General features: G+C 38.4%; 1 protein-coding gene across 4 annotated transcripts in view; it reads right to left on the bottom strand.

Moving 5' to 3' along the window:
* Positions 1-3127: 3127 nt before the first annotated feature.
* Positions 3128-11992, bottom strand: part of LOC115217315 (protein pellino) — a 129766-nt gene continuing 120901 nt past the window's right edge. For all 4 annotated transcript variants that reach the window (XM_029786967.2, XM_029786968.2, XM_036507350.1 and 1 more), the window contains 4 exons: positions 9243-9341; positions 7761-7979; positions 5801-5916; positions 3128-3579 (listed from right to left, as the gene is read on the bottom strand). In XM_029786967.2, coding sequence (XP_029642827.1) covers positions 3456-3579; positions 5801-5916; positions 7761-7979; positions 9243-9341 — 558 coding nt within the window. In that variant the 3' untranslated portion in view covers positions 3128-3455. The remainder of the gene's footprint in view (positions 3580-5800; positions 5917-7760; positions 7980-9242; positions 9342-11992) is intronic.

Below are 11992 nucleotides of genomic sequence, written 5' to 3'. Positions count from 1 at the left end.
TTCTGTCCAAGAACGACATTTACGACACATGTCTGTGGAATATTCAGCCACTTATGCATTAAACCAGGAGCAGGTAATTCGGCTGATTAATCGACTGCCTGAATCCTTATCGTCGAATGATAGGGGACCCACCACTATATAAATATACGTAAGCATATCGATTTATAAATAAAATATGTGCTTGTCAGTTCATTTTTCCCCTGCTTACTGGTTGTACATCAAGAGCCATTGAAGGAGTTTAGACAGAGGGGAGATGAAGAGAGGTAGATATGACATGGGTGATTTCCGTCATTTATGGCCCAAATCAGCCCCGATTGAGCAGACCAGTCATCAAACAGCATTCCAATCATGACCAGCCAAGCTTCCACAGCATGCTTATCTAGGACTACACTACCCAGTGGATCCAGCCCCCCGCCTTTTTTTTTTATGTGATTTGAGGAGGATTTGGCTGCAGTTTCTAGAAAAGTGAACAACTCTGAGAGGCTCCCTTACTGGTTCATGGATTGCTGCAATAGGAAATAATACATCAAGATATTAAGTTATCCCCAGACCAGAATGGCTTAGCAGTTAGAGCGTCAGACTTATGTTAAGATTGTGGTTTCAATTCTGGATTGGATGATGTGTTCTGTTCTTGAGCAAAACTTCATTTTACATTATTCCAGTCCACTCAGTTGGTGAAAACAAGTATTCCTGCGACAGATTGGCATCCTGTCAGGGGGGCAATATATATGCCAGAGAATCCAGCCCTATGTGTATATGACATGTGAAGGAGCTTTATTCCTTATCCTTTTAAACCAGAATCCTAGTCTGAGAGCTCAAAGGGGTGAGGTAGTTTAAGGCTTGGTTGGACGTTTGGTCTTCCACCCAGGTTAAAAAAAGCAAATGGCATACACATGATTTGCATCCGATCAGAAGGCCTGGTTCTTTTTCCATGTCTCAAATTGAAGATTATAATGTTTAATATTAACTACATTAACTATAGTAAAAAATTTTTTTTTTAAAAAGTGAAATAGTTTCATCACATGCTTCTTGTGGAGAACTCAGTGCAATAGATATGTTTTTTTTAAACGTGTATAACATCGAACATGCAGCCGTACCATCTATGAGAAAATTTACATTAGCCATAAAGTTTTGACATCAGGAGTTCAAGCCAGTAAGCAATGAAAAAGGAATTCTAACACACACAATCTTTTCTGATATACCTGCTTGTGTATGTGTTGGCATTGTAATTTTGTGCCCACTTTCCACACTGAAATAAAGGAGACAGATTGTCACGGTCTGAGTCTGTCTTTATTTTAACTTACTGCTCTGATGGATGGGTCAGAGAAAGACAGCTTGCTTGGATGCTGTATTTTTGGTATTGTTTCTCTAGTTGGGTGCGTTTCCTGACACCAATCACTTTTATAAGAATGCACTTTATTGTGTGCATATTATTGTGGCACCAGCACTAGAGATGTAGCCTTGGTGTGCTGCAGAAGAGAGTTTTACTTCTTTCAGTCACTGAAAATGCCTCAATGAGTTCAGTCAAACAAATTGACCATGGTACTTACTTTAGCGCAGACTATTCTGGCAAATTGCAAAGTTATAGGGACGTACAAAAACCATCATTGGTTGCCAAGCTGTAGTGGGAGCCAAACACAAACACACACACATCATATATATATATATATATATATATATATAGACACAAACACATTTATATATATACACACACACACACAAACGATGGGCTTCCACACAGCCTCTGTCAACCAGATTCACTCACAAGCCTGGGGCTATAAAAGAAGACACTTGCCTATGGTGCTGCACACCAGGACTGAACCCAAAACCATGTGGTTGCAAAACGAGCTTCTTAACCACACAGCCATGCCTGCACCTATATATATATATATGTGTGTGTATGAAAGAGAGCAGAAGTGGCATAAACAAAGCAACATTGTTATATATTCCAAACCAGACAGACCTTCTGGATCATGTTATGTGTGTGTCCGTTTGTGTGCATAATCTGTATAATTCTTTCTCCACAGAATGGTCAGCGACAGAAACTAGGGCAACGGGGGAGACAGGAAGATGAAATTAATTTTAGTTTGTTTTATTATTTTTTTTCATCTCTTAAAATGATGAAAATGAAAATTTCAAAAATAAAATGAAAAAAAACAAATGTGTATCTTATTAGAAATTTTAACACAGTGGGAGGACAGAGCAAAAAAAAAGATGAAAGTTGGAGTCGGGGTGGAGAGTGGAAGGTGAAATAAAAAAAAAAAACAAACGTTTTAATGAAATAAAATGAACATTTGCATTAAAAAAGAATGAAATGCTAAAAAAAAAAACAATAAAAACATACAAAGGAAAACACAACCAATATGGCACTTAAGGATATTATATACATACACAAACACACACACACATATATACAGGTGTATATATGTGCATGTGTGTGTGAATATATATCTTATGTACAACCCTGTAGACCCAGGAGCAAGGCTGAACAATTAAAAATTTTAATATTTTTGTTTCCCCATATATATGTTGTGTGTATGCGTGGTATTTATTGCTCCAATGAAGGAGGTGGGGAGGCAGAAATTGAAGAGCAAATTAAGATGAAATCTTTTAATGAAGTTTTTTTTTTTGATTTTCTTTTTTTTTTTTCCATTTGTAAAATTTGTTATTAAAAAAATGAATCTGTATGTATGTGAGTATATATATAGGCATATGTATTTATATACTCACACACTAATATATATACTACATACATAAATATATATGTATTAGTTACATATATGATCTATGTATATTTATATATGTGCACATTATGCATATATATATATGTGTGTGTGTATATATATATATGTATACTTACATATGTACATTTTATATATATATATAAAATGATCTATGTATTGTTACATATGTATGTACATTTTATAATAATATATATATATATATATATATATATATATATGAGGGAGATTGATATGCATGCATGCTCACACATCCGCCCATGCAAGCATCCTTGTCCACTAGGCAGCAGTCATTTTCTATATTTTTAAAATTATATATATATATATATATATATATATATATATATATATGCGCACACACAATATATGTGCGTATTTTTATTTTCTTTCATATATGTATATCATTGTTTTCTTTTTGATTTATTTTGTTGTTGAATTCAGTGGGCAATAACTTCGATGCAGCTTGTGTCGAATGACACATCAGCAATTTCTTTTTTCTTTCTGGAGAATATATCTTATCAACAGGGAGAAGAAGAAGGAGAATTTGTTTGAGGAAGAAAAAAAAAATTATAGAAGATTTTTTCAAAAAAAAAAATATATATATATAAAAAAAACCATCAGGCAGCGAGCGTACAAGATGTCCATCACCATCATCTTCTTTAATATTATTATTAATTATTATTATTATCATCATCATCATAATCATTGTGATCTTCAAAGTTCTTGATCTTGAAATATTAGTTTCACATAACCAGGATTGTCCAAAGGAATTGCACAAAACGGACATATTGCATGAAATTCATTGGAAGCATGTGGAATTAAAACTTTAGCCCAATATCTGAAAACAGAATAAATGAATGTATTAGATAATTTGAACACACACATACAAGGTACACACAGAGCATGGCTGTCATCATACATGGCTAAATTATTCCGGGGTAGATAATTTCAAAATGTGAATAATTTTTTCTTTTTAAATATCCATTTTCTATTGAAATACACTGATTTTCCTTCAATTAAATTAGAAAATAATAAAGAGTTTAGTAAAATAATTTTGTCACAGAATTTTGGGAAAGGTTTTAATTTCTATCACTTTAAAACAGAGAGCTTGGGTATGTGTGTGTGTGTGTATACACACACACACACACACACTCAAGGGAGTGCCGAAAAGTTTCTGGCTTTAAGGGTATCATGAAAGGCCTGGATAGAGGCCCAAACTTCCAAGTTCTTTCACAGGGCTTAGAAAAACTGAAGGACCGCTGCAATAAGTGTGTGAATCTGAGAGGGGAATATGTTGAATAAAATCATATTTAACTGATCCTCCTGTATTTTCTTTTACCCAAAGCCAGAAACTTTTCAGCACCCCACTGTTTCTCATAGGATTAGGGGTAGTCTTGTGTGAGTTGGTATCAAAAGGGTTGAACTTATTCAGTAGAGGAGAAACAGTGTCCAAGCTTGGTGAGATTCATGTGGATGATGCCCAACCTGAACATCTGCAGGAAAACAAAAACCTCAAAAAACCCCACACACTTAATGGTATCTTAGGAGATCATAACATAGTTATGGCCAACTGGTTTCAGTGGTAACAGGAAGCCAGCCGCATCAAGGCCTCTCCATATTTGTATCTATGTTTATTTGCATTTGTATAGCACAGCTTCAGCAACTATGACGTCATGTTTACATATCCTGTAAACAACAGGCCCAGTAGCTCAATAATTCTAATATATAATATATGAAGACCAGTGGAATAGAAAGAAAAACATGTAGTTTAGACCTACTGGCTCCAGGTGTGATGTGAAGCCAGATGCATCGAGGACCCTTCTAATTATGTTATTCAGAGTGGCAGGTTAGAAGAGCCAGCCTGTACTATGGCTGCACGCCAAATTCAATTACCGCTCCAAAATGATTAGCTACATTGGGGAGTGCAATTGTGCAGGAGTGTTTGCATCTATTTGCAGAATTATAAACATGGTTAACCCTAGTAAAGGTATCCATAGGCTAATTGTTTTGCCGAGCTTGCCACTCCCTATTCAACCACAGCTTAGATTGACCAGGACTTGTAGACAATCTAAATAAGCGCATATTCTCCTCACTCTCTAGGTGCCATGCTTGTAGGTATCAACCATCAAGGACCTCTATGTCAAAGTCTAAAGACACAGATGAAGTTTCCTACTGGCTTACACCCAGTCTCTGATACTTTTCTAGCTCTTCTGAGCTTCCCATAGAGGTGCAGGGACTATTTAACATTTAGGTAGAGAGAATGATTCATCTGACATCAAGGTGACACATGTCTCAAGACCAGCCTTCCTCCAGTGTGGATTGGTTTAGTCCAATCTTGTAAATGGAAACTGTGTGGAAGCTCAGTGGATGAAACTGCATTAATTACTCATAAACTATCCTGTGATTTCAGCACGTCTCTTTTGTACCTCTTTTGCTGGTCAGTGAGTGAAACCTTATCTCTAGTGACCAAGACAGTGTGGTATGTTAAAGTCCGCAGAAGCGTTAGTACACCGGGCGAAATGTAAAGCCGTATTTTGTCTACTGCTACGTTCTGAGTTCAAATTCTGCTGAGGTCGACTTTACCTTTCATCCTTTCGGAATCAATTAAATAAGTACCAGTTACACACTGGGGTTGATATAATTGACTTAATCCGTTTGTCTGTCCTTGTTTGTCCTCTCTGTGTTTAGCCCCTTGTGGGTAGTAAAAGAAATAGGTATGTTAAAGTTCGCAGCTCATGCACAAGGCCATATCACATGTTCAAGTCTTATGTGTGTAAAGTAGTAATGTATGTGTGTGTGTGAGAGAGAGAGAGCACGGGAGGGGGGGTATAGTGCTAAGCTTAAGCTTTGATGCTAAAATAAAATTGCAATGTGTCAGGAATTATGTTACATGTAAGGATACAAGGTGCAGGACATAAGCCCTTGATGCAATGCATAAGGAATGTCAGCTGTTTAAAAGTTATGTTGCCTGCACATTAGATACATCATGCACCCAATAATATATTACTGTGTGTGTGTGTGTGTATGGTGGGGGAGGGAGATGCAGATAGATGACTTACTTGACTGTGTTCTCTGATGCCATATGACCACATGGACTGAAACAGTATGTTGGAGATCCTGCATCAACGTAAAAACTAAGTTCAGATCCAACCTCCAGCTTTATAAAAGGACTTTCCTGAAACAGAAAACATAGGATTCAATGTTAGGCTACAACACGTATATCAAGCAACTCTCTTTTCTGCTTTTCTGTCTTTTGGCAACCTCAATGGCGTTAGTGGCATGAAAAAAAAAAAGCACCAAGGACATGCTGTAAAGTGGTTGGTATTAGGAAGGGCATCCAGGTGTAGAAGATACATTCTGACTGGCCAGAGGGTTTAACATAAGACACTTGCCCAAGGTATTTTATAGTGGGACTGAACCCAAAACCATATGGTAGGGAAGAAAATTTCTTAACCACGCAGCTACATTTGTGTATATAGCATATCATGGTAAAATCACAGGGATGGTGGACATTGGTGACATCAAAAGAATTATCTATCAGAAAGAATAGTCTTTGTTCAAGACCAATAAATTGAAATAAACAGAAGTAAAAGAGATGTCAAATATACTTGTTTCAGTCATTTGATTGTGGCCATGCTGGAGCACCGCCTTTAGTCGAGCAAATCGACCCCAGGACTTATTCTTTGTAAGCGTAGTACTTATTCTATCGGTCTCTTTTGCCGAACCGCTAAGATACAGGGATGTAAACACACCAGCATCAGTTGTTAAGCAATGTTGGGGGGACAAACACAGACACACACACACACACACACACACATATATATACGACAAGCTTCTTTCAGTTCCCGTCTACCAAATCCACTCACAAGGCTTTGGTCGGCCTGAGGCTATAGTAGAAGACACTTGCCCAAGGTGCCATTCAGTGGGACTGAAACCAAGCTACTTACCGCACAGCCACTCCTACGCCTATATATACCAATACAAATTCATGTGTTTTTTTACTCCTTTCATTTTGAAATGCAGAGTAATAAGGAAGAAGTTCAGTCAATACTCAATTAATGAGGCAGGTGTGGCTGTGTGGTAAGAAGTTTGCTTCCCACCCAAATGGTTCTGGGTTCAGTCCCACTGCATAGCACCTTGGGCAAGTGTCCCCTACTTTAGCCTCATGTCGTCCAAAGTCTTGTCAGTGGATTTGGAAGAGAGAAAACTGAAAGAAACCTCTGTGTGTGTGCGTGTGTATATCTATATATATAATTTTGTACGTGATCTTGTATCTGTGTTTGTCCCCCACTGCTTGACAACCCATGTTGGTCTGTTTACATCCCTGAAACTTAGCAGTTCATCAAAAGAGACCAATAGAATAAGTACCAGGCTTAAAGAGAAAATTAATATTGGGGGTGGCTTAGCTCAACGAAAATTCCTCAAGGTGAGTGCTACAGCATGACCGAAACAAGATCAAAGATATACACCGCATGGGGGTTGGGTGGAGAAAGAGTAAGACTGTATAGTTATAGATGGAACACTTTTGATCATAAGTTTGATGGTTGAAGGCTTGACTTAGGGTTAAACAACACTAACAGGCGCAGGATTGGTTGTGTGGTAAGTAGCTTGCTAACCAACCACATGGTTCCGGGTTCAGTCCCACTGCGTGGCATCTTGGGCAAGTGTCTTCTGCTATAGCCCCGGGCCGACCAATGCCTTGTGAGTGGATTTGGTAGACGGAAACTGAAAGAAGCCTGTCGTATATATATATATATATTATATATATATATATGTGTGTGTGTGTGTTTGTGTGTCTGTGTTTGTCCCCCTAGCATTGCTTGACAACCGATGCTGGTGTGTTTACGTCCCCGTCACTTAGCGGTTCGGCAAAAGCGGTGCTCCAGCATGGCCGCAGTCAAATGACTGAAACAAGTAAAAAGAGTAAAAGAGAGTAAAAGAGTAACAGCTCGAGGTTATTGCAGAACAATTAAATCAGTGATACAAAGTAACAAAGAAATGAAAATGGCCAAGTCTTACTTTTAAACAAAGTGGACATGTCCTTTTGTCGTCATCATCTTTCTGTCCCCACGTGTGTCTTCCATGCACGTGTCCACACTTAATGTATACAAATGGTTGCTTATCAAGTCCAGGTGTAGCATGAGACTTGCTAGGCAGCACCAATGTGGTTAGACCAACTGGACACTGTGGACGGCAAGCATTGATTTCTTCCACCAATTTGTTAAATTCCTGTTCGTTCTGATGAAATAGGTGGGGGAAAGGAAAAAAGAGAAAATTAGAGATAAATCATGGAACAGGGTGAGTGGGAGAAAGAGAGCAAGATGGATGCTGAGAAAATGAGAGAGAAACGACAGTGAGAAGGTGAAAGTAAGGAGGAAGAGAGAAAGAGAAAGCAAGAGAGAAAACACAAGAGGGGAGACAGAGGATAGTGAGAAAGAAAGAGGAGAAAAGGAAGGAGAGCAAAAGGGAGGGAAAATAAGAGAAAGCAAGAGAGGAGAGAGAGAGAGAGAATATAAGAGAATGAGAAAGGAAAGTGTGAGAGAGAAAGATAGAGACAACTGAGTGCAGACATAGCATCATAATTGTGTGTGTGTGTGTGTGTTTATTTTCCATTTGCATTCGTAAAGCACATGTTGAGCAACTATGATGTGTTTACATTTTCTGTAAACAATATATCCTGTGGTTCAATAATTCTGACATATGAAGATCAGTGGAATAAAACAAAAAAAAGTTTAACATGTAAAACAGGTATGGGCTGGCAACGGGAAGGGTATCTAAATGTAGATAACCACCTCAATATTTCACTTGACTCATGCCAGTTTGGAAAACTATGTGATTACTTGTATATATTTTTTTTAGAGAAATCATTATTGTTAGCACTGTTGCCATGCCAAAAATAGATATTTAGATTCACTGGTACAATATTCCTGACTATAATAACTCTTAACCATATATATCCACTCAAAATTTCATTCCCTTAACTGTGGAAAGCTGTTTTATATATCAACCTGTTTTTTGTTGAGGAAAATCCTTTGAAAATATCTATTAAGTTTATTATGAGGCATTATGACTTTCAGAAAATACCATGCTTTGGTGGGTAATTAACATAATTATGGGAATAGCTACGAAATTAAATTATGCAATTAAAAGGTTAGTTCTTTCTTTTAACTGTAGTTAAGCTCCATGGTATAAAAGACCCACATACACACATTTTTCTTTCTTTATGTAAGCATGATAAAATACAGAATACACAATTTTCAGTGTTAAGAGTCAATGAACCCTCAAGTGGAACCTGCTATCAGCCAGGCATACTGCCGTAAACAGATTCATGCAAGGTTTCTTAGCAAAACGACTGTAGTAAAGTTTGAAGTCATAACTATGAGGTTGGAGGCCAATAGTCTCGTTCCATAATGTGACAAAGAATATAAAAAGAAAACAAGACAAAGGGATAGATAAGCAAAGACTTAAAAAAACCCAAAAAACAATCTCAATAAAACTTACTGGTGACGCATGCAAGCCTGAAGCGGAGCGCCACAATAGTGTCACCCCACACAAATCAATCAGTGTGCCATCGTGTAGGACATTGTCGGCATTTAGCATCTGGTAAAGGAAAAACAAAAACTTTTTAGAAACTATGAAAATTATAATATAAAAGGTATCAAAAAATAATGGGGAGGAGATGGCATGAGAACTGTTAATTCTGCAATACACCCATATGAAATTACAATATTATCATTGGATCATCATCGTTTAACGTCCGTTTCCATGCTAGCATAGGTTGGACAGTTCGACCGGGGTCTGGGAAGCCAGGAGGCTGCACCAGGCTCCAGTCTGCTCTGGCAGTGTTTCTATAGCTGGATGCCCTTCCTAACGCCAACCACTCCGTGAGTGTAGTGGGTGTTTTTTACGTGCCATCAGCACAGGGGCCAGAGGAGGCTGGCAAACGGCCACGATCGGTTGGTGCTTTTACGTGTCACCGACACAGATGTCAATCAGGCGGCGTTGGCATTTGCCACGTTCAGACGGTGCTTTTTACGTGTCAAAAAAGAAGTAAAAAAATGAAAGACCAGTAAAATAGCTTGCTATGCTCAATGCAGTAAACAAATCACACTCAACAAACTAGTGAGGAAGCTTCAACATTGTTTGTTGGGGACAATATATCTGGTTGCTATATTGAGTAACAATCTTATTGTTTAGAAAATTAGAACCATAAGATAATATATGTAGCAGTTCAACCTTGCTGAACCCTTTTGATACAAACCTACCCCTGATCTACGATACAAACTTGCTGCTTGGAAGCAATCTAAATACATTGCATCAAAATTTCATGCTAATTCTGTTCAAAATACCAGCATTACCTTTTCAATACTTACTGTATTTATTTCATTATTGTATTTATTTTGTGATGCTCTGCATTTTTTTCAATTACTTTAAATATAACTGGCACATAAAAGGCACCATTCGAGTGTGATCGTTGCCAGCTTCACCTTACTGGTACTCATGCCCCGTGCAAGTAGGATGGTAAGAGCACCATCCGAGCGTGATCGTTGCCAGAGTGGCTAACTGGCTTCCGTGCTGGTGGCATATAGGAGGTACCATTCAAGCGGGATCGTTACCAGCATCGCCTGACTGGCACCTGTGCCGTTGGCATGTGTAAAAAATTCGAGCAAGGTCGTTGCCAGTACTGCCTGGCTGGTCCCCGTGTCGGTGGCATGTGAAAGCACCCACTACACTCTCGGAGTGGTTAGCGCTAGGAAGGGTATCCAGCTGTAGAAACTCTGCCAGATCAGATTGGAGCCTGGTGCAGCCATCTGGTTCGCCAGCCCACAGTCAGACCATCCAACCCATGCTAGCATGGAAAGCGGACATTAAATGACGATGATGAAAGAATTTAGTAAAATAACTGAGTTATCATTAAACTAGTGTTAGGAACATAAATTGTGACTATGGTTTGGTGGAAGATTTTAATCCAAAACTTATGAAAACAAGACATTTGTACTCAGAGCGAGAGCCAGTTTGAACCAGGTTGGTAACAAATGGGTTAATGATTTATTAAATTCTTCATTATTTTCAGAATTAACTGATACAAAAGTAGTGCATTCCAACAGAAAAATGGTAATGAAAAGGTTAATGCAGCAACTTAATCTCCCACAAGAACATTTGTATAAGTGACAAGTAACTGCTGGCATACTCTCCTGCTCTTCTATAACACCATTTGTATAAGTGACAAACCATTGTCAGCGTTCTCTCCTGCTTTTGCAAAACATTTATATAATGCTGTTATTCTCTCCTGCCTTGCAGATTGCAAGAAAGCCATGTCTTCTGCCTTCTTGTCATGAGAGTTTCAAATGACATCCCAGCAATTCCTTTTCAACCAAGATGGCTCTGCATTTACTCTGTACTTATCTTCAAAACTCAACAAATCACTTGACATACAATAATTATCAGGCAAATCGTCCTTAAGTTGATAACTGACAAGTCCCTCAACCCCTTGGGGGTTGTTGGGGCACTGCAGCCATGCAGCATATCTAGGGAAAGAAGGCCTGGGAGAGCCCATCTCTCTTTAGGCTAAACTCATTTCTACAACTGAGTGGAATGGAGTAACATGAAATAAAGTGTTTTGCTCAAGTACACAATGGATAGCCCGGTCCAGGGATTGAAACCACAATTTTACAGTTGTGAATTCAACACCCTAACCACTAAGCGACACACCTCCACTAGTGGCAAGCATTTCTAGGGTTAGTGGACTGGAGCAACATGAAGTGAAGTGTTTTGCTCAAGAACACAATGCATTGCCTGGTCCAGGAATCAAAATCACAATCTTACGATCATGAGTCCAACACCCTAACCACTAAGGCAGTGGTTTTCAACCAGGGTTCCGCCATTACAGTCCAGGGGTTCCGCAAGAAGTTACAAAAATGCTAAAATCGACAGTAATTTTTAATTCTCCTGTGCAGATATGTGTGCATAGGACAATTAAATTATTGCACAGGGGTTCCTCGAGCCAGTGAAATGTTTTCTTGGGGTTTCGCTCCAGCAAAAAGTTTGAAAAGCACTGCACTAAGGTATGTCTCTTAAGTTACTACCAGAAAATATAGCTGAGATGTTCAGCTAAATAGCATTTCATCAAATGCCTGCTTGATTAGGGCTGGTCTGTGGCTAAACAATAAAGCATGTACCATCATCTTAATATCCATTTTTACATGCTAGCAGGAATTAGATGAAAATTGTTGGAGCAGCTTTTCTATGGC

Source organism: Octopus sinensis, linkage group LG11 (assembly GCF_006345805.1).
Source record: "Octopus sinensis linkage group LG11, ASM634580v1, whole genome shotgun sequence".
In the NCBI taxonomy this organism is placed as follows: Eukaryota; Metazoa; Mollusca; class Cephalopoda; order Octopoda; family Octopodidae; genus Octopus; species Octopus sinensis.
This window is presented reverse-complemented; position numbering and strand designations above follow the sequence as displayed.